This window comes from Papio anubis, chromosome 13 (genome assembly GCF_008728515.1).
Source record: "Papio anubis isolate 15944 chromosome 13, Panubis1.0, whole genome shotgun sequence".
In the NCBI taxonomy this organism is placed as follows: domain Eukaryota; kingdom Metazoa; phylum Chordata; class Mammalia; order Primates; family Cercopithecidae; genus Papio; species Papio anubis.
In genome coordinates, this window is record NC_044988.1 from 84,183,470 (window position 1) to 84,206,948 (window position 23,479).

At 42.2% G+C, this 23,479-nt stretch overlaps 1 protein-coding gene and 1 long non-coding RNA gene across 2 annotated transcripts in view; one reads left to right on the plus strand and one right to left on the minus strand.

Moving 5' to 3' along the window:
- Window positions 1–212: 212 nt before the first annotated feature.
- On the minus strand, window positions 213–21,644 carry TNFSF15 (TNF superfamily member 15). The gene is made up of 4 exons (XM_003911320.5): window positions 21,055–21,644; window positions 8,715–8,757; window positions 7,606–7,653; window positions 213–6,148 (listed from the first exon to the last, which is right to left on the minus strand). Exons 1-4 carry the CDS (start codon window positions 21,262–21,264, stop codon window positions 5,694–5,696), a joined length of 756 nt encoding a protein of 251 aa, XP_003911369.1. The 5' UTR covers window positions 21,265–21,644; the 3' UTR covers window positions 213–5,693.
- LOC110741367 overlaps window positions 17,728–23,479 on the plus strand; it is a 31,401-nt gene continuing 25,649 nt past the window's right edge. Inside the window, exons 1-3 of the long non-coding RNA XR_004177973.1 lie at window positions 17,728–17,976; window positions 18,057–18,161; window positions 20,939–21,105. This is a non-coding gene — a long non-coding RNA (uncharacterized LOC110741367). The remainder of the gene's footprint in view (window positions 17,977–18,056; window positions 18,162–20,938; window positions 21,106–23,479) is intronic.

Genomic DNA, 23,479 nt, shown 5'->3' on the forward strand with positions numbered 1-23,479 from the left:
CAGTTTAAGGTTTATTATAACCTTAAAATTAAGTTTGTTTTAAGTTTTATCATAACCATGAAAGTCAGTTGCCATTTTGCAGCCAAGTACATGGAGAATTAGATGCTTTTTTTTTTTTTTTTTAAATCCCAAGAGGTTACCGTTAGACTTAATCTAGAAAGAAAAACAAAGGAACACATTAACAAAAGAATTGACAATTAGTGTGAAAATTCTTCAGTCTTCAATGCCAGTTTATTAAGTTACATCTATTAAATATATTAACACATACAACATTTCATTTACAGAGATTAGAATTCATACACACTAGTGCCCAAAGACATGGGATGCATACCAGTTAAGTATGTATCCAACAACATACAATATGCATTTTACCTTGGGGTTGATGTTTTAACATAAAACATAAAATCAATTAAAGCACATGGGGTTTGTCACTAAAACCACATAAACACCTACACTTGTTGAATCTTTACACCCCTGAAACAAAAAAAGGGGAACATTACATGCTTTAATGACTTTAAGAATAAAATCATTTGATGAAGTTCAGCTACTTTATTTATTGACACTGTGTGTCTTGTTCCTCCTGAATGTATACACTGTGAGAGTAGGACTTGCCTGTCACGTTCCCTCTCACCTCCCTAGTATCCGGGTAAGTGCTGCCATGTGACAGATGCTCAAAATAAAAATGATTTATGAATGAAGTTGAAAGACTGCTGGGCTTATTGTTAGGAGATCTAAATTCTACTTTTAGCACTCCAACTAGCTACTGTCTGGCACTGGCCACCAAGGGTGACAGGGCATGGAGGTGATGGCTCCCTCTGAGCCTGGGTTTCTTCATCCTTGAAATGATGTAACTTGGAATAAACTCTGCAGATACCGTCATCTCTAAAATTCCATGGCATTTCTCTATTGGCCAAGATCTTAGGGGTATTTTGTGTTGGACACTCTCTGGACAAGTGGGAAATGATAGCGGATTACTGAACTCTTGAGAAGGCCTGCCAGGTTTGTAATGATCAACTAGAACACATGGAAGTCAATGAAAAAAAGGCCACATAATCATAGATTTGAAAAAGACCTCAGAGATCCTTTGGCTTAATCTCTCCCCTAACCTCTGTGAAGAATAGCTTCTACAAAAATCCTTGTGACAAGCCCTTTGTTTGAGTATCTCCAGGGACTGAGAACTAGCTTCCTAGAAAAATTCTATTTTGGAGTAGAAAGTTCCTTTGGGCATCAAGCCAGAGAGGGCAACCTTGTAACTGCAACTCTGTAGCCCCAGCTCTCTTCTCTGGGGAGATACAGAAGAAGTCTCCTCCCACTTCCATGTTGTCCTACAGGTATTTGAAAATACTTCTCCCATCTTCCTTCCAATCATTAAAATGAACTCTATTTGCTAAGAGTAGAGCGGTTAGAAGAGTCCAGGATTATGGTTCAGGAAGACAGCATCCTAGTTCTAGATCAGCTCTTAATTCATCATGTGGTCCTGGGCAAGTAACTTCTTCCATCCAGGCTGGTATGGTATTTTCATCTTAAAATGGGGTGATGGAAGGGGTGGAGGCAAGTGTGTTTCAGAGCTGGGGAAGTTGTAAATGTGGTTATTAGAGAGTGACAGGGCATGGATGTGGTGGCTCTGATCCACATTCTGTCACTACTGGTGCAAAATGATTCAAGGGTTATTAGGTTAACAGTCTGCTAAATTCTCTGTAGGTCCAGCTGCCAATATGATGCAAAAATGTTAATATGCAGGATAATGATGTACACTTGAAAATTCTGCTACAAATATTAAAACACTTCTAGGACTCTGGGCCATAGGAAAGCCAGAAATCTTGAGGCAAGAAACTTTTGCATGTGTTTTTAAGGTACAGAATATAAACAGTTCTGTCCTGCAGAATTAATCCCCAATGTCACAATCATGGAAACAGAATTGGGTAAGGGCTTGGGAAAATACATTGCAAGAGAATGTTGGCAATGGCCATGCCTTGTGTACAGTGAGTTAGTTAAACTTTTATAATCCAGGGGGATTATTGACTAGCACAGAGGCGGAATTTCCTCTGGGGTGATGAGAATTGAATAGTTTAGATTGAAATGGAGCCAAGAGTTCTGGTGTGCTCTGTTATTGATTCAACCTGACATATTTCAGGGAGTGAAAAGGTACACTTTTCCCTTTTCTTACTGTAGCTTAGTAAAAAAAAAATTAGAAATTTTAGTAGCATAAGCAATTCTGTTCTCCCAAATAGACTGAAACCATGCTAGCATCAAACTGTTAGTGATTCTGTGCATTTTGTTCATGGTCTCTGTAATTGCTGAGAAACACAGATTTTCAAAGCATTTCTAGGTCATCCATGAAGTTCTAATATTTTTAAGGTTGTTGATGATCAAACTTGAGTATAGCAAATAAGAACCTCTCTCTGCCTGTGACTTAAATAATGGATTCTACAAGAAAAAAATGGTAACTTTGTTTTTTACCTTCTTGATTTATGGAAAACTATCCTTGAGTAGCTATTTTTTAAAAACCACTTAAACACAAATCATTTTGTTAGTCATCAGCCTTCATCAAATGGTATCCATTTTCATAATGAGAATAGATCCATGTGCCTAAAGTTAGCAAATTAATTAGCAGATACAACCAATATAAATTAAAGAATCTGCAGACAGTAGAGGTGCTGGGAAGTTAGAATGAGCGCGTCTGAGACTAAATAATTTATCTCTGTGTCCCCAGGGCCAGTAGGTACTCAGTAAATGTTTGTGGAATTGATTTGAATTCAGCCTTTTGAGCGACATTTAACCAGCAAAGCATTTTCTCCCTAAATTTACTATTCTAAAGCATGCTTCTTCCTCCCTCCCAAACCCTGAATATACCCCATTAACCCCTTTTAGGGGAACATCACATGATCTTAAAAGCATTTTCCCACCTCACTTTTGAAAACAGTGCACTAATTTTTGCTATGGAGGTAATGCCTTGGGAACAGAAGTTCTGACATGAGCCATATTAGGAACGTCTGACTGTGCCTTTCTGTAAAAAATATACTGTACTGTACAGAATTTAACAAAATCAGCAGTAAAAACTTGAGCTATGATACATTCTTTAAAAAACAAGCTTATGACAGGAGCCAAATAAATACACAGCAGAAAATTTCCCAAAGCCTCAATTGTCTTCGAATATTAGGAAACTCCTGTCTTGGGATAAATTTCCAGATCCACCAGATCACCTACAGAACAGTGGGCAGGTTTGAGCAGGCCACTCTTCTGTGCAAATCTCCTCCTGCATACCCAAGCTGCTTGGTGCTCTCATGCACCATGAAGACTGGTTCAGAAAGAACATTTTATGCTTTTAATGGGTGTTAGTTCTGATCATGGAGCTAGACTAGAGTTATTGAGGAAACATTCTTGATCTACCAATAAATATTGTCCTAGGAATTGGTTGAGGGAATATTCTCTCGTCAAGCAAGTTTTGGAGTTACTGAGAAATCTTTCTTTTCTGCTTTAAGTCAAGGGTAATTCCTTCATCTGAGATGCCCTTTCCCTGTGGTCATCTGGGGCCCCCCCAGTTTCTTCCAGGCTTCACTTCCTCTATGAAGACTCTGGTGAGCCAGGTGGAGGTGACCACACTCCTCTGTGTTCCCACTGAGTCTGTGCTGACTGTTTTGAGAAACTGAAGGCGAGAAAAAGGCCTGGTTTAAGTTAGCCTAGCAGAGGGTAGAAAATATATTTAGAGCCTTAACCTCCAAACTGAGAAATCAGAAATTAATTTTTATTTAATTATAACTCAAGAAATACTGATCAAGTACTCCTACTACACTGGACACTCTGCTCAGAAGCCTCTCAAATGCATCTCTGCCTCTACAGTCTACTGGAAACCAGCACGAGAGTGATTTTGGTGCCAGATTTGCTCTCAGACTCATCTGTGAGGTCTCCCAGAATAGGAAGCATTTATAATAGGGTCATATCATGCCAAAATGCTCAGATGGCACAGAATGCATGAAGTTAACATGTTTCATTCTCATGAGCTCATTTGCTCCTTGGAAACAAATGGGCAGATTCCTGCTTTACAGGCAAGTCAACAAAGGCTAAGAGAACAGAGCTGCCTCTCCTGCCCTTGACGTATTAGCATAGGAAACTCATACAGACTAGAGGATATGAACCCACTGAAACACAGAAGGGACCTCCGCAATGTCCAGCCTCTCCTCCAGGGAAGGTCTTGGCTAGGCTCATTGGCTAATCCCATATGTAAATCCCTTTGAATATTTTAAAGGAAAAATACCCACATAATACTCTGTATATAAAGTTGCAAATCAAACCTCAAAGATCTAGGTTAACTTCTTCAGATTTGGTGATTGACTTCTTTTTTCTTCTCCCCCAGCGAATAAGTCCATTGTCTCCCAGCATCCAATGAGTTGGCAGTATATAGTTGATCTAGTTAACTAGGTGTCTGCCTTCAGGTTTCTTCAGGGAACTAATCAGCTGGCTATCCACAGTCAGTTGGCTATCTTCCACAGTCAGGAGAGTGCCAGAAATCTGATGTAACAGTTTCAGATGATATTTTCTAAAGACTTGGAGTTATTATTTTATTTTTTATTTTTTAGAAAGAGTTTTGCTCTTGTTACCCAGGTTGGAGTGCAATGGTGCGATCTGGGCTCACCATAACCTCTGCCTCCCCAGTTCAAACAATTCTCCTGTCTCTGCCTTCTGAGTAGCTGGAATTACCGGCATGTGCTACCACGCCCGGCTAATTTTGTATTTTTAGTAGAGACAGGGTTTCTCCATGTTGGTCAGGCTGGTCTCAAACTCCTAGCCTTAGATGACCCACCCGCCTCGGCCTCCCAAAGTGTTGGGATTACAGGCGTGAGCCACCATGCCTGGCCAAAACTTGGAGTTATTCTTTAGAGTATGCTGACTGATATTTGATCAGGAAGCATCTAGTGGTGTTCATGTAAGTTTTGAGTGAAGTCTGTCTTGTTTTTCATAGTGTCTTCTGGGTTAAGGTAGCACCCAGAACATAATAGGTGGTCAAGAAAACTCTGCTGAATACAAGCAACTGTTGTATTTTTGATATACATGTAAAACTCATCCTTGCTTATTTTGATATCTGTGTATATAATCAAAAGAAAGGTAGCTTTTCTCATATGCTGTAGATGACATGAAAACCAACTCCTTCTGTGAGAGCATTCATGAGACATACCAACTCTCTGTTAATTTTTTTAGGCAAGGCATGAAAGTATGCGGAAAAATTGGTGAAGGATTTTGCCTCTGAAGGTTTATACTGTTTTCTAGAGCTTTCCTTGGACTTCCTTCAAAGCTCCTGAATTGAAGCAAATTTATGATCAAATTGAACAATAACTGGACCACTGGTGACCATTGTGTAGCAGGAAGGTGTTGAAATATTTCTCTTTCAATCTTGACCTGAGTAGATCATCTATTCGTTTAGTGATCAGTGTCTTAATATTTAGAAACTCACCAGTCCTCCAACCCACCATAATAATATATTTGCTCTCTTCAGCCTTTTTCCAGTTAGTACTTTCATCAGTAAGGCACATGAAGTGTGAAATTTTGGGCCCCAAATTTCATAGCTAAACCATTGTCCCTGCGGAATGCCCCCTACTCCCGGCCCCAAGAAAACCCCTGGTTGTAATTACATTTGAACGAAGAAAATTAGGAACTCGGTGGCAGAGGACTTTCACATAATGATATTCGCTCTCCTCCTATAGTAAGAAGGCTCCAAAGAAGGTTTTATCTTCTTTTGTGTAATCCACCAAAGAGATGTCACTGACGTTCACCATGAGCTTGTCCCCTTCTTGCAAGGAGAACATGGCTCCGAGGTAGATGGGCTGGAACCAGTTACTGCCTACTTCACACACAGACTTGGTCCCCATGAGGAGCTGGGTTGGCTCAGGGTAGCTGTCTGTTACCTTGGTGATGACCACAGTGATGGAGTCTGGCTTGTTCGGTCGGCCTGCTTGTCTGATTTCACTGCACTCAGAGGTCATCCCACGGAATGTCACCTGGGAGTAAACGAAGTAGTCTCCCGACTCTGGGATCAGCAGGAATTTGTTGGTATAGTTCATTCGGTTCTTGGTGAAGGCCAGGCCTAGTTCATGTTCCCAGTGCAGAGCTGGGAACTGATTTTTTAAGTGCTGTGTGGGAGTTTGTCTCACAACTGCAAAGACAAGAGAGAGGATTAATTTGCTCATTTGGAAACTGTAGACTTTGCTAAAAAAGGGTCTGATATCATTTTCAAACAAGACTAAAGTGATTGAATATACCTAACAGCTAAAAACTGCTTTGGGGAGGAACGAATGAAGAATATGTGACTGGACAAACACATTTGTTCAAAGAGAATAGTATCTTGGACTAGTGACCTGGGGCAAATTACTTTGCCTTTCTGAGACTGAGTGGTCTGACCTGAAAATTTTTAATTTTACCTGAGACCTATGATCCTGGAGAACAGTGAAAGTTAAGGAATCCCCCTATTCTTCTGTGTTTAGGAAAATGGCTTGCTGCAAGAATTATCCTTTCCCAAATGACTCCAATAAAACTAACGAATGCCTCTCTTGTTTACCTATGACAAGGCCAGGCACCAGACCTTTCAAATTCCCATTCTTTGCCCTGTGAGTAATTGACTGAACTGTTTTATCCCCATCCATCAATTGGAACAAAACACTTGTCTTACAGGCATGAGGTAAGTGATAGAAACTTGGCATCTCCCTGGTCCTAATCCTCACTCAGAGCTCACCACAAATAATTTCCTCTTAGTCAAATGATAACACCAATGTCTTGGGCCACAAGGATATCCCCCTGCAGATTGCAAATTTTCTTATAGGTCAGGAGGGTATGCTTCCTTTTTAACCTTCTAGGTTTTCAATGGATTCTAACATATCCTTCTGTACTGTCTTGCTCTTTCCTCTGGAGTCTCAGAGGTATAGGAACTCTAGGTATGAGGTGCATGGGATTTCTACACTAGACTTGGAAAGTTGGCCAACTGGTGATAGTATGGAATTTCTCTTGATTTCCATACACCGATGAAAATTCTTTGGAAGCACCTCCCTGAAGGTAAATGTTTAGTTACATCATCTTGAATAGGGCACAGATGAACTAGATAAATTGGCAACTCTGGGGACTTTTTGTCTGTGACCAGATCCAGAATTACTTGCAGCTCTGAGTTGGAGAGAAGTCATTTCTGAATGACTCAGTGTATAAATGAGAGAGAGAGAGACAGGAGAGAAAGAAAGAGGGCTGATAGAATCTGAAAGAAAATGTCCAAGAGATATGGGCCTTTGGACCCCCCACAGGGAAAAAGACATCCAAAAAACCCTCCACTGAGACACCTGCACTCACATGCTTATTGCAGCACTATTCACAATAGTAAAAATATGGAATCAACCTAAGTGTTCATCAACAGATGAGTGGATAAAGAAAACGTGTGTGTGTGTGTACACACACACATATGTATACACACACACACACACACACACACAGGAATATTGAGGGGAGGAGTCTCTTACCAAGGAATGTAGTTTTCAGTTTAAGCCCCTAGAATGAATTTTGCTAAACTGCTGAAAGAAATCTCAGGATTCTGGCCCATGGTCTCCCGTAAAACATAGCAGGGAGGCTTACCTGTCAGGTGTGCCCTTGGCTTATCTCCATCTGCTCTAAGAGGTGCATCTGTAAGAAAAGGAGAAATGTGCTTCATATGAGACAAAGGGTGACTGAAATGAAGATGGCCCTTTGTGAGTTGCACGGTGCCTATGATAGGAGAGAAACCTTGATCTCTTCCAGCTTGGTCCAGTGCCACTCCTTGCAGGATTTTGGATTGGAATGTGGCACCTGCAGCAAGCACCAACAAGAACAGGAAGACTCAGAAGAAAGAGTCTTGAACACAAATGAATCTTGGCCCCATGGGTTTGGGCAAGTTTATCTAGCCTGCCTGAGATGCTGTTTTCTCATCTCATCTAAGATGGGCACAATATAGATGGAGGTGCTTAGCATGAACTTTGCACATGGCCAATGCTCAATAAAGCACAACCCACTGCTCCTTCCCTCAAACTTCCTTCATGGGAGTGAACTGGCTTTTTGCCTTCTTCCATGGTCCCTTTAACTATATTCACTGAATAGATGACCCAAAAGAAATGGGACGAGGAGTGGATGGGAACTATTCTTTAGCTATATGACCTTGGTGGATCCTTTTCCCTCTCTGGGCCTCTGTTTGCCTATTAGTTCTGGAGAAGACCTTAGAATTTCCCTTTGGTTATCAGAAACTATTATGTTGGATTAGGCATGGTCTAATTGCAGTTATAAATATGGTATTGCTGATGATAAAAAGCAATTGCATACTTTTGATGTGCTAGACATTGTTCTAACCCCTTTATAGGAATTATCTGATTTAATTCACATTAACCCTGTTGAGTAGGATCTAGCATAACCATTTTTACAGGTGAGTAAATGCAGGCAGAGACAGGTGAAATTATTTTCCCAAAGTCACACTGCTAGTAGCTTCCAGAGTTGGGGTTTGAGTTCAGGCCATCAGCTCCACAGTCCACGCACTTGGCCATGGTGCCATTTTGCCTTCTTCGTGCCTGCAGCGGAGCCTCACTTCTCCTCTGGATTTGCATCCCTCAGCTTAGCAACTTATACTTAAAGACTCATCTCTGAAATTCCTACATATAGAACCACTAGAAATGTTCTTGTTCCCCACAAGGAAAGGCATTGAAGATGAGCATACTTACAAACTTGCTGATGTGAAGGTGCAAACTCCTGTCCTTTTAGATCCTATTGGGAAAGAAAGCATAGTTTAGACCAACTGTGGTCCTTTTGATCCCAACACTCACACAGCTGCCCATAGCACAGGTATGATTACAAAGCTTCTGCTGCCCAGCCTGGGTACTCTGTGATGAGGGAAATGAGAATGAAAATATTTTTGTTGATGGGAATCTTGCCTCTCTGCTGTCCACTTTCCTCCCCTGACACTTCTAATGACCTTCCTCTCTTTTAGGCTTGTCTTGAAGCTCAACTTTAAGGTTCTTTTTTTGAGAGCTTTTCCTGTTCTATTCTAGGGGAACTCAGCACCTTGTCTATGCTTTTGTTATTTGAACAAATAATGGCACTTGCTTTGTTTTCTTTTCTCTACCATAATTTAAAAACTTGGACTCTTCTTAAAAATGATACAGAAAAGGAAATAATGACTATATTCTTTTCATCAGCCTCAACAATTCTTCCTTGTTTCTATGCAATACATAAAGACTTTTTAAATGACTGCTACCCTAGTTTGTGAGCTATTTCAGATACCACATGATGGTGGAAGAGTAAATGCCTTGGAGACAGACAGATCTGAATTTAAATCCTTGTTCTATCATTTATTAACAATATGACCTTGAGCAAGACTTTTCCTCTCTGAGCTTTGGTGTCTTTATTTCTAAGGTGGGAATAATAACACACTTAGCCTTAAATTACTCATAGGATTGAGGTGAAGAGCAAATCAGAAAATCTGTGAGTCGGTACAAAGAATGCATGGATAATGAAGGAACCACCACTCACATACCTGAGCATAAAGCTTAATAGCAAAAGTATGCTCTTAGCTTAGAAATAATATCATGCATTGGACTATTATACATGGTTGATGGGAATATAAATTAGTATAGCCACTATGGAAAATAGTATGGAATTTCTCAAAAAAACTAAAAATAGAACTACCATACAATCTAGCAATCTCACTACTGGGTACGTATTCAAAAGAAAAGGAATGAATATATCAAAGGGATACTTGCACTCACATGCTTATTGCAGGACTATTCACAATAGTAGAGATATGGAATCAATCTGATACACATCTCTATCAAGATATAGATGGAAGGATAAAGAAAATGTGGTACATATAAACAATGGAATACCATTTGGCATAAAAAATGAAATCATCTTATTTGCAGCAACATGGATAGAACTGGAGGTCATTATGTTAAGTGAAATAAACCAGACATAGAAAGACACACTTTGCATGTTCTCATTGATATGTGGGAGCTAAAAGAGTTGGTCTCATGGGGGTAAAGAGTCGAACGACAGACAATAGGGGCTGGGAAGGGTGGGTGAGTGGGAGAAGACGGGGATGAAGTGAGGTTAGACAATGGGTACGAATGTACAGTTTGATAGAAAGTTTAAGTTCTAATGTTTGATAGCAGAGTATGGTGACAATAGTTAGCAACTATATATTACACTGTACATTTCAAAGTAGCTAGAAGAGAAAACTTGAAATGTTCCCAACACATAGAAATGATAAATACTCAAAGTGATGGATACCCCTCAATACCCTGACTTGATCATTACACATTTTACATATGTAAAAAAAATCACATGTACCCCACACATATATAAAATATTATGTATCAATAAAAATAAAAATAAAGCAAAATTTATGATATTAAAAAAAGCCTTCTCTAATATGATTTCGACTCAACCCAATCTTCTGATTTGGTTTTTGTTGCTACACAATCTCCACTAATAGAGTGATCCTCTTATTATATGAACACTTGATCTATTTTACGTCTCAAAATGTGTGTATCGTGAGTGTATAATCAGGTTCTATGATTTCCATATCTGCAGATTCAACCAACTGTGGATCAAAAATATTTGAAAAAAATTACAGCCATGAAAAATAATGCAAATAACAAACAATATAGCATAGCAACCATTTATATAGCATTTACACTGTATTAGGTATCATAATTAGTCTACAGATGATTTAAAGTACATAGGAGGATGTGACTAGGTTATGTGCAAATACTATGCATTTTATATCAAGGACTTGAGCATCTGTACATTTTGATATCCATTGGGGTCCTGAAATCAATCCCCGTGGATGCTGAGGGAGGACTGTCTCATGAATGAGGAACTGTGTGTCTGTGTGAGTGTGAGAGAATACAGCTCCATCAGTGGGGAGACTATATTGACGTGTTTTAGCATCTGTGCACGTGTTTGTGGTATGGCATCATATGTTTGGATGTCTTGCTATCTGCCTGTGTAATCATGTGGATTTAATTGTGTCATTGCTGAGCCTAGGTCTATGAGCAGGTCTGCGATATCAGTGATCTTGTTAGAGCTGGGACATGCAGCCTTTTTTTCACTCCCAGGTCATGCTACCTAACCTCTACTAGAAGCCCCTTGAGGGCAGAAATCTTGTCTTCGAATGACTAACTGACTTTATGGTCTCTCCAGCCCCTTTCCATCCACTTCTCAATTCTGTTAAAGCCACCATTACTGCTTTCTCTCAATTACCAGACCTGAAATTTTCTTTTTTTCTTCTTCCACAAAACCAAGGGCTGTCACTTCTATTTTGCAGTGTTTCTCATGGGGTTTCAATTCCAGGCCTTGGCTTGCTGCTCTTCTGGATTCTTTCATCAGCCCCTGGCAGGGTCTTTGTACTTCTGTTTTCTCCTTTTCCTTGATCTATTTCCTGGCCAGCCTTCAGAGGGCTTTTTCTAAAGCATCACTTTGTCTAGATACTATGCTGCTCATAAACCTTCAATGACTCCTCATGGCCCTTCAGACCCAGTCCAATCTCATTTTGTCTTGGCATTCAAAGTCCTAACTTATCATCCCAGTATTGCTATCCATTGTTTACTTCTCTCTAAGCCCTCTGTGTTCCAAGCCATGAGAGGCAACCACTGTGAACTGATTCAAGGTATCTGAAGAAACAGAGTAAGTGTAGTTACTTTATTGAATGAGTATTCATTCAATAAAGACTCTGGGACACAAAGACCTGGCCCAGAAATGGGAGAATCAGAAGAAATTGCCCCTGAACAGAGTCTTGCAGGTCTTGCAGGTATTAGCCAGATGATAAAAGAGGTAATGACCATTCCAGACAAGGCCAACAGCTTGCACAATAGCAAATGCCTCAATACCCTGCATCTGTGATGTGGTGTCATATGTATGGATACGACATGTAAGGAGGCTCAACAGGACACGGGGGTAAACATCAAGACTTTCTGCTGGGAATTGAATACATTATGTGCATTTAGCACAGGGTCATGAGTACGGCAGTCTTTGAAAACCTAAGCCCAATTGCTGTGATCACTTATCCAGAATCAATAACTTGGATGGTCTTGAGGGAGTGGAGAAGCAGCCCAGAAATGAACTTATTCTGTAGCCTATTGTCTTCCTTGATATTGACAGAGCTGAAGGAATTGATCCTTTGACAAGGCAGAAAACTGAAGGTGGAGTTCTCAAAGAGAATCAGAGAGATCTTGATTGCATCTGCTGGTGTAGGAAAGGTACCTGCCCTAGTTGGCCTTCTTTTGATTTATTTAATTCTCTGCTGAGAAATTTTGAATATCCTGCTTGTCTTTGGCTAAGATGACACTCAGCTAAGAGTTTACAACATTCCTTCTTGACTCAGAATCCCATTGTCATTAGCATGTATCTGAGCTGTGGACACATTTCCCTGTTTGCTCTGCTGGACTTCTATAACTTGGGCACACATTTTATTTTCATATATGGATAGACAAACATGGTCCAGTGTGTCACTAAACATCTGGAGGTGGTGACTGAGCCTGTTGGCAGATGTTGAAGACTACAACATTCCAAGAGTCCACAAGAAGGACGTCATTTGAAACTCTTTCTCCAAGAACAACATCTAAACCTTCCGTTGCTGCTTCTCTTAGTAACAACTCTGTCTATCACAGGAGGAAAATTATTGTGAAAGGAAGCAGTAATGAATGAGGAAGAAATTTGACAGGATGGAATAATAGCTTATTTGGGAAAAGGTTTATGCACTACAGTTGTCCCAATGCCTGCTCTCAGGCTGGTTCCTGGGAACACCAGGCCAATGCAATGTCTTCTGTGTTCCAGCCCTGACTCATCTCCATCACTTCTCATTTTTCTGGGGGCACCAAAGAGATGTTGGCTCCTGAGAGGTGCTGGTCATGGCAACATTAGCCTCCAATTGAATTGACATAGCGTCTGATAGTGAAGATTATTCCTCTATACATATATTCTCAAACCACTGGCTGAGATCCAGGATCCAATTTTATTATTTATTTGTGTGCTTATGACTTTTCTCACTGTGAAAATTCAATCTGCCTACATGTGGGGACCTGTATTCCTAGTGCCTCAGACAGTGCCTGGCACTTTTGCCAGATTATCCAACTGGCAAAATGCACAGATTGTCAGGCATCAGGAAGACAGAGGCAGACAAAGAGAGTCAGAGAAGGGGTGAGGATGCAGTGACTTCAGCCAGAGTTTTACAATCCAAAAATCTAGGAAAGACAACTTTTTGTTCCTATTAAAAATGTTCCTATTAAAAATGTTTAGTACTAGGGCCTCTAAAGGTCTTCATCATGCTCTGTGTGGAGCACAGCTGTGGCTCTAGAAAGATTTGTTGTAAGTGGCAAGGCTTAGCCAGGAGCCAGAGTCAGAAAAAGCAAATGTGTATGGCCATGGGCATGCATCTCAGAGGGAGATGGGATGCTTGCTCCCACCAGCATATGTTAGGCCCAGCAAAAAACAGCTGGTACTTCCCTTCGTCTACCCTCCTTAGTTCTTGTAGGTCAGGGAACTTTTCCTCTCATTTGCTTTTTTTTTTTTGTATGTCGACTGGTAATCCCTGACTCCAACTAACCATGGTCTGTTACTATAGGTATTTTTGGAATTACTTTAATTGTTTAAATTGAGTAGAAGAAAGCAGAAAGAGGAGATTGAAGTTTAGTTGAATGCTTCCCAGGTGCCAGGTCCTGTATTGGGCATTTATGTGTCTGCCTCATCTAATACTCCAGTTACTTTTAAAGGAGGGGTCAGCATCACCTTTTCGTGGCTTAGAATGGCATGAAAAGAGGTCAAGCAACTGTCCGAGGTCAAAGAGTGCATGGAGGGCTTGGGATCTGAACCTTTAGAACAAGTACAGACCCTGGCACATATCAGGAGCTTCATAAACATTAGCTGAATGTACAATAGATGAACAAGCCTGAAGCAAGATAGTCTTTGAGATTTCCTGGCATTTCCCCAGAAAAATCCCCTAAGCGTATTTTAACTAATGATCCACGTAGCCTTTCCTCTCAGGTACTATAGTCACTCTCTATCTCTATTCACAAACAGGGAGAGATATTCATCTCTTGCTGTCGTAAATGCTGTAATTGCAAAGGCATAAATGTTTTATGACCCAAAACATCCTCCCAGCACTTCCAGGAGAAATATGCAGAAGTTTGCCTCTTTGCCTCTTCCTTTTGCTTCTCCCTGTTTATACTTGCACAAAGATAATGCCAACCTGGAAATGTTTTATTCTGAGATCATTTCATTTCATCATCCTCCAAGGTGCCCTGGATAGGGCTTAATGTGCAACGTTCAGCACAGTGCAAAGCAACGATGCCGGTGTTTACAGCTGAGCAAATTTGGAAATTCCAGCTCCATTATTTCCTGGTGCTCTGATTTTGACATGTCACTTGACCTCAATGGAACTGTTTCCTCATCAATAAAAGCAGACGATAATTCTTTCCTCCCAGGTCTATTGTGATGGCTCAGAAAGGCCACATACATAAGGTTGATTTTCCTTCTTTCTTTGGGCTCAGTGTATGATTGTAGGCTGTATTGTTGGTTCTGCACATCCTCCTTTTGGTCTTACGACTTCAGTTGTATAAGAAGTCACCCTTGTATCTCTTTATCACAAGGAGTAGATTTGGATGCTTTAGGAGCTCTGGGAGGCATCTGCTTTTCACCAAGGACAGACACTCGATAGGCTTCCTCAGGCTTTTGAACTTCTGCCCTTTCAGAACGCAAACGGGTTGAGGGAATGGAATTTATGCCCTACCCACTTCACATCCCCCGCTTGTTGCTGCTGTCAGCTACAAGGAGGGGTCAGGCTGGGAGATGACCTCTTGTAGCCAGTGTGTGGTCTGCAGTGTGTGCTCCATTGGGTGGGGATGCAGGAGCTCTCCAAGCCGCCCTGGCACTCAGCAATATGTTCACTTTAAATGGGTTCTGCCGTTACCAGCTGCAATATGTTCACGTTCAATATTCAATATGTCTGCCATTACCAGCTGCAATATGTTCACGTTGAATGGATTCTGCCGTTACCAGCTGCAAGCTGCCCGGATGTCCGAGATTCACAGCCAGGCTTGCTCGCCCTTCCTGCCTCCGCGCTTCCTCAGTGCACCTTTACTACTTCTGGTTTCCCTTCCTTTTGCCCACAACCTGATCTTTGGAGTGAATATCTTCCAGGTATGCTGATGCTTCCTGAGGTTACAGTAGGGGAATCTTCATCGAGCGATAAGAGGTCTGCAATTTATAAAGTACTTTTATCTCAACTACCTGTTTGTTTTCTCTAGACAAGACTGAAAGAGATTATCATGATCCATCATCCTTCCGAAAGAGGAAATAACTTGAGTGAGATAAGAGGGCTCATCCCAGGTGGAGTAGGGATGGGGGAGGGAATCGCGTCTGCTGAGCATCTACTCTATGACAGCAGCTTTCTGGACATTTTGCAGAATTCTCACCCTAGTGCTATATAGAAAGTGTATTAATCTCCTCATTTTATAGACAGCGAGTCTATGTCCCAGGGAGATCTAGTACCTTGCCTGCCCTTCCAACCCTCCCTCCATCCAGAAAACACTTAGTGCTTTCTGTGTGCCAGGTACAGATAGGTGCCCGCAGGGGAGGAAGAGGACTGGCATTTATGGAGCACTTACTATGGGGTAGGCGCTTTTCATAGTTAAACCCTCCTGCCTATTCCAGGAGGTGAATACTTGGTTGGACTTATTCCCAGAGGCAGACAACATGGTGATTAGGATAAATATATAGAGTGGATTTAAATCTTAGTGTCGCATTCTTTAACTGTGTCGCTGGGCACATTGTTTAGCCTTTCTAAACCTCAGCTTTATCATCTCTAAAATGTGGATAATAATAGTAGTTTCCTCATTGTGCGATTTCCATTGTTAACTGAGATGATGCATGCAGTATTGATAGCAAACAAGTACTGCACATGTTTACCTACCAGATACCATGCTAGATGCTTTATAGGTGTGATCTCATGTACTTGTCTCAAAACCTTTAATATGAAAAAATTTAGCGTGGTTTCTGCTACATAATAAGTTATTAAGAGGTCGCAGCTGTGATGTGGTGGAGCCACGGCTTTTCCTCAAGTCTGTGTGACTCTGAAGCCCAAGCCATCACTACAGGACCCTATTGGTCTGATTGGAGAGCAGGAGGCCTCAGGGGGGAAGAATGGTTCAGGGAATAAAAGTCATGAGCATTGTAGAGATTTTCAGGAAGGTGTGGAAGTGAGGTTGGAGGAAACCAAGGAGAATGTGGGGAGAGTGTGCAGATGATGCTAGAAGTGGGACTGAAAAGGGAAGGACTGAAAAGGTTGGGCAGTGGTTAAATGCTGGGCAGGAATGCCTCCTATGGCATCCCTGAGGATTCATTGTGCGGTACTGAGTGCCACTGCTGGGCTTGGGCTGAATCACCTTGGTGCATTCTGCTTTGCCTGCACAGACTCCATGTGCCAGAACTGTGTCCAGAGAGGATGGAAGCCTGGTCTCAGGGGACCTGGGCCAGAGTAGGGCCTGTGGCCCCAATCTGAGGGCAGTGGAAGATACTGTAGGGCCCAAAGAATACCCAGCCTACAGGGCTGTCAAGTGCAGCCAGGTAAAGAATGGATTGAGAAATTAGTGGGGGTTGGGAGGCAAGACCTGGGTGGGGAATGAAACAGAGAGACAGCTCATAAACATGGACCAAGAATCCCTCTAGCATCAACACCTACTCTCTGGCCAGGCGACGGCAAATTCCAGGGCAGGTGAAGAAGTTGTCCTCTATGATGTAATTTCCCTGAGCAGGGAAATTCCCTGATCCTAATAAAAATAATTGTTAACATTTACTCATCCCTCACTCCATGACAGACACTGCAAATACTTTATTTGTAATTATCCCCATTTCACACATAAAGAAGCCGAGGCCCCAAAGGGTTAAAAGTAACATGGTTAAGAAGTGTCTAGGCCAGAATTCAAACTGGGTTTTACCTTTCAACCCTCAACTCTTCCAAGATACATTTGCCTAATATTCTGCAGAAATCTAAAGGTCCTAACAGGTTTTATTATTTCTATACTTTTTTTGTATAGGTAGCATACACATTTTGTATGAAAGAGGCTAGGTTTATAAAAGACTCCCTCCTTCCCTTGTTGACAAGCTGCCCAGTTTTCTACCTGGATGCTGGCAGAATTACCAATTTCTTTTGTGCTCTTCCTGAGATATAATATGTGTTTATAAACATGTTCATATCAGTAAATATTTTCATTAAATGAATGTACCATATTATATATACTGTTATGCACTTTTTTTTTTCCAGTTAACTTGTGTGTAATGGGTTGTATTTGCTTGGCTGCATAAGAGGGTAAAATATCTGTCTTTGCCATCTCTTGGTAGATTGCCTGTGATGTGCATCACATTCTGGTTTAATGCTTATTCAACAATAAAACTGTTTTCTTTCTCCACTACCTTTGTGGACAGGATTTCTAGGTTGGGAGAAGAATTTGTTTTTGTTTTTGTTTTTGTTTTTGAGACAGAGTCTTGCTCTGTCACCCAGGCTGGAGTGCACTGGTGCGATCTCAGCTCACTGCAACCTCCACTTCCCGGGTTCAAGTGATTCTCCTGTCTCAGCCTCCTGAGTAGCTGGGACTATGGGCACCTGCCACCACGCCCGGCTAATTTTTGTATTTTTGGTAGAGACAGGGTTTCACCATGTTAGCCAGGATGGTCTCGATCTCCTGACCTCATGATCCACCTGCCTCGGCCTCCCAAAGTGCTGGGATTACAGGCGTGAGCCACTGCGCCCGGCCAGATTTTGTTTTTAATTGTATTTCTGTAACATAAGCATGCTGTGCTAGCTCTCTGATTCTTAATTCTCTCTTTGGAAAAACACAGGTAGCCTCATTCTCTGCTGGGCCAGGAGTTCTCGATGGGTGACTCTACGGGTGACATAAGATTTGCCGTGTGAAGTTCCTCACTGAGAGAGGGGTGAGGCTCAGTAACTGGTATAGTTGTAGTAATAGTTTTCTCCATGGTTTTACTGATCTCCTTCTTCCTTTGATCCATAGTGTGGCCACCTGGCACTTGGAACAGCACAAACATGGCTGCCTGAATGCACAGGGAAGGAGGTCAGATGGTCCAGTTTCAAATCATGGCTCTGTCACCGACTAGAGGTATGGATTTGGGCAAATCTCTTCAGTCCCCTGGGCCTCAGTGTCCCTATCTGCAAAATTAGGTGCTTTAGGCTAGCTGACCTTCAAAGGCCTTGTTATTTCCAAAGACCTGCGATCATCTGACTGGTTTTTATCCATAATGGGGTCTGTGATCTGGACCTCAGCCACAGCATCTAGCCCAGGTGCCTTCCTTCCCTCCTCCAGAAAGCTTTTCCTGAACCACCCCTATCCCTGTGACTGGGCCAGGAGAACATCTGGAATTCCATAGTGCCTCTCTGTTGAAATAGCCTACTTCCTGAGGCGAACATCAAATTTTCTCAGTAGTTGCCTGGTGCCTGGGGTAGAGTGATGATCACATCACAGCCACTATGTGCATGTAGCTCTCCCCACATTTCCAACATACACAATGCTCCTCCTGCACACGCCTTATTGGTGCTGTCAGAGTATTGATATTAATATCCCCTTTGGAGAAAAGGAAAAAGGCTCAAAGAAATGAAGCCACATGCCTATTTTCATAGCCGGAAGTGAGCCATATTTCACTGTATGTTTACCCAAGCTCTCCTTAGTGCCTTGGTTTTCCCTCCTTGAATCCAGTCTTTTCCCATCTCCTCTGAACCATTTCTTCTCCATCAGTCCCTCCAGATCCCCTCTCAGCCCTTCCCGGGCCCTGCTCTGTCCTGTGAAGCTGACTCCTGGCTCAGCTGCCCCTGGACCTTTGAGCCCTGGCTTCCTGCTGAGCCTGGTCAATGGTTTTGGATTGGAGGCAGGGTGGGGGATGGGGGAGCAGTCAGCATTCCCTCCTTCCTTCTGCGCTCTCGCTGCTGTTTTGGCAGTGACTGCCTTTCTCTCCAGAACCCTTAGGTCTTCCAGGCAGGCCCTCTGCTAGGCTTTAGTTCTCTCTGGGTTTCTCTAACACTTCTCCCTCCATGTGCCCTTCACACCAAGGCATGGTCGCTGGTTTCCCACTGTTGCTAGTCCTGGATGCTCCAGCCCTTTCAGTTCCCTTCAATCTGTCTGCATCTCAGCAAAGAGGTCCTTCTTTAAACCCCTTCAAACTCTTTAAATATTCTTCTATAAACACACTTTCTTGAGTGAGCCAGCTGTTTCTTTTCAGACCCTGATTGCTACATGAGCCCAGCCTCACCACCATTTCCCTCTCCTTTTCTTCTGACACACTAAGAAGTTACAGAGCCTGGGCAACCCAGAGCTGCAATCATCCCTACACATCTGCTCTCCAGGAAGATGAGTTTAATGATAATGTAATGGATGGTGTCAGCCTTATTCATTTCTTGAGCATCTGCAATTGGACAGGCACAGTGATAGATTTGGCAGGGTAGCAGTGAGTAAAAAAGACCCCGTGGCTTTCTTCACTGAGCTTCCTGTCTCGTAACAGCGCATGTCTTCATCTCACCTTCTGGCTGGGCAAGTCATGGATCCTCCTTGGACTGTGACGTTCTGCTTGCTGGTTTTCTAGATAGACAAAAGTATTCCTTGCCTTCTGCTGACCAAGGGCTCTCAGACATCATCTTGGTGGTGATGGGAACCTGTCATGCCTCTGGGCTTCCTTCAGACCGCAGTGCAGGTTTCTGGAGGCCACTCAGTGTCTCATTCAAGGACAACTGTCTCCTCCTGGCTAAAGAGGGACAGAGTCCCAGAGCACCAACTGGGTGCTGCAGCTTGACTTCTAGCAGAAACTGGCCCTTTGGTGGTCAAGGGGTCAAAGTCTGACTTCCCATGACCTGCGGTTCTCCTTTATCATAAACAGCATTTCCGGGTTGTCTGTATATTTCTACATTTTACAAGCAATGGCATCTGGCTATGAACGCTGCTGCCTGAATCACAGTCTGTTTGTTGACCCTGATGGGGCAGCGAGAATTACAGATTTTCCATGGCTTACTCATGGTGTCTATGCTTTGAAGCTGGCCAGGATTGCTTAGAGACGAGGTTTCCAGTTACACCCATTGAAAACCCAATTTTTTTCCCTTTGCAATTTAATACTTTGAAGTGAAATGAAATCAGCCATCATAGATTATGAAGGGGCATTTTTAAAAAGGATATTAATGGAAAGACACATTCCTTAGGTTTTGAGGTACATCTTTGATGTTTCTAGCCAAGAATTATGCTTTCTTCTTGACACCTATCCCTGCCCCTACCATTGTTCTCCCTAGACCGTATATTCTTTTTCTGACTAGGCTTCTCCCAGGCCCCAGCAAGACCTTAGAGATAGATAATAAGGAAGGAGGTTCTTTCTTAAGCTCTAAAAAGAGAAAAAGTTCTAAACCCAAGAAAAAGAGTAGGTAAGAAATTATAGCATCCACATATAGGAATGTGTATCTATAGCATCATGCTGTTGTGAATTCATTAGCATATAAATAAAATCATAATATATTAGGAGACTCAGAATAATCTATCTCATTAAAAAAATTCCATTTTACATCTTACATAGAATTCTGTACAGAATTCTATATCCCAAACTGTTAACAGTGGTCAGTTATAAGAATTATGGGTAATGATAACTTTCTTCCTCTCCTTATATGTATTTTCCAACTTTTTTTCAATGACCATGTGTTAGTTATGTAATTTTAAAAGTTTTTTTCTTAAATAAAAAGAATGTTCCCAAATTACCAGTATACTATGATTATAATTATCTAACAAATATGAAGCTTAAGGTTATTCCCGTATTAAAAGAAGGGACTATTCATTCCCTAGAAATACTGAGAATAAACACCAAATTGAACCTCTCCACCCCTCCCACTCTACATTTCCTCTGCATGTAGAAACAAGAAATGTGATACACCAAGAAACTCTGTCCTCTGTCCAGAGCTGAAATAGTGGCCGCTCCCTGCAGAGAGTCCACTGATCTCCCCGAAGGTCAGAGTGGCATGTGGCTTACCTGGAGCTGCACACAGGCCTCTCCTTGGGCCCGGAGCTGGCTGACAAGCAGGTAGGTGGTGAGCCCTGCAAGGAAGGGGAGCAACACCAGGCAGCAGGTGAGAGCCCAGCATGCGCTGCTGCTCCTGGCCTTGGGCCTGCAGCTGCCGTGCTCTGGCAGCATTTCCACACTGGCTGTCTCCCCAAAGCTCAGTCCCAGATCCTCGGCCATGCTCTTGCTGCTCCTGGAGGCACCTCTGACTCCTGGGCAGAGAGAGCCCCCATTAAATAGAAGACCAGCTCTCACAGTGGGTGACTTAATCACTCAGTCTCCTCCTTCCCTTTTCCTCTCCCCTCCCCTCTTCAAGAGCACACTGTGGCCCTACCCTGCTAGAGAATGTACCGCCTACAACAGAAACCAAGTTTGGTTTAAGGAAAAAAAAAAAAAAAAAAAAAGAAGAAGGAGAAGAAGAAAGCTTTCCCAAGCATATTTATATACAGTATGATCATGTGCTCCTTCCTTCGTTTACAGAAGGAAGTTAGGAAAGTCCCTGAAGGAGGAGAGAAAGAATTCATCAAGTCAGTGGGTGGGGCAAATTAAAATATACCTGTTCCCTGCACTGGAGGCTTACCAGCTGTGCCAGTCTGGGGAGTGTGCTTCTGGAAGTGAAAGTGAGGGATGGGAGGTGTGTGGTTTGCAGGTTGGGAAACGGAAATCACATTTGCATCAGCCCTTTGCGAAGTGCTGCCTAGCCCTCTGTCATTTTGAACCTCCTAGAAACTCATTCTCAGTGTACAGATGGGAATAGCAAAGTTCTAAAAGGTGAAGGCACTTGTCCTAGGTCATCCAAGGATGAAGACAGAGGAGCTAGGAAGATGACCTAGTTCCAAATCACGACTTGGAGTTGTAACCTCTAGCACATGACTGCCTATGAAAGGAAAGTGTATTTCCAGCCTGCACTGACCATTGTTTAATCAGAGTACGAGGTCACAGATGGAGGTGACTGTCTGTGAGGGTAGAACATTAACCACTACTCCCTGATTAAAGTTAATTAATCATGTGATGTGCTTTGCCTGCAATTGGGTGTGGGGGCCACAACATGTAATAAAAGGTTATATTTATTAAGTGCTTACTTTGTGCCAAACACTGCTCTAAGTTAAATATATCAATAAAATTATTCTATCCTGAGATAACTTTTGTGAAAATAAAGCTATCATTCTCATTTTACACATAAGGAAATAAAGCACAGAGGGCAAGTGGTAGAGCCAGGATGGGGACTCAGGCAGGCTGGCTGCTGGCTTCTTCACCATCACACTTCACTGTAGGTGCTGCTGGATCATGTATGTTCATAAATACCTGCACCCTCTTAACCAGGAGGGAGTAATACCCTGCAGTGAGGGGGCTGAGGGGGCTTCCTGGAGAAAGAGGTGGTGTTGGAACTCGGCCTTAGAGCTCAGGGAGGGTTGATCTCAGAGGAGAGTAGAGGACCCTGGGAAAAGATGGGTTCTAGAAATAGGAAAGTTTAAGGAATGGCCTGTGATGTATGGTAGAAACCAGTTTGACTAGAGCCTCCATCCAGTTGCTACTTCTGGTTATATCACAGCCTGGACTCTTCAGGCTACTTGGAAAGACCTTTCATGGCTTGGTCCCTGCTCACTGCCACCCCTCCCCAGTGTCCAGCCTCAACTTTTACTACTTTCCCAAGCTGCAGTTCCCTGGATACACTATTGACTAGCTGTACTGTTGCAAAATGGAAGTGTCCAGTCCTCTTCCTTCATATCACTATGTTCCTATGCTCATTCTAGCAAAGGATGATTTTCATGTCCCATGGCTACTCATTCTTGGTTTAACAAATCTATTAAAAAATGTCTTTGAGACTAACCTAAATCTCTGCTCTTGTAACTTAACCTTTCTTTTCTATGCTCCTGTTCCTTAATTGTGTGGAGAAACCATTCTTGTATCTCCCTGCCTCCAAGATTGGGTAAGATGCTCATATTCAATGTTCCTATTGCTTCCGTTTCTTCCCTATCATTGAATACGTCCTACTAGACTATGTTTGACCATTTCTTCTGTCTCCCCATCAGGTCTGGGAGAGCAGGTATTAAGTCATATCCCTTTCCCATGACTATTGCTCCTAACTGTTATGCAACAGACTCATTACCACCTACTAAAATAAGCATCTAATGTATTTTCAAAGAATTCTAGTGAAGGATGATTTTCAGGTCCCATGGTTACTCATTCCGGGTTGAACAAATCTATTAAGAAATATCTTTGAGATTAACCTAAATCTTTGCTATTGTAACTTTACCTTTCTTTTGATGACTGAGTAGCATTCTATGGTATGGATACACAGCAGTTTGTTTAACCATTCACCCACTGAAGGAGTTTTGGGTTATTTCCAGTTTTGAGTTATTATGAATAATGCTGTTGCAAATATTTGTGTACA

What these genes read in the sequence shown, in the direction of transcription:
- TNFSF15 (XM_003911320.5), bottom strand. Translation starts at nt 21,264, where the DNA reads ATGGCCGAGGATCTGGGACTGAGCTTTGGGGAGACAGCCAGTGTGGAA. An exon ending in AGGCCTGTGTGCAGCTCCAG is followed by an intron (nt 8,758 to 21,054) that starts GTAAGCCACATG and finishes CTTTCCCAATAG; the next exon opens with GATCTAAAAGGACAGGAGTT. An exon ending in ACCTTCACATCAGCAAGTTT is followed by an intron (nt 7,654 to 8,714) that starts GTAAGTATGCTC and finishes CTTTTCTTACAG; the next exon opens with ATGCACCTCTTAGAGCAGAT.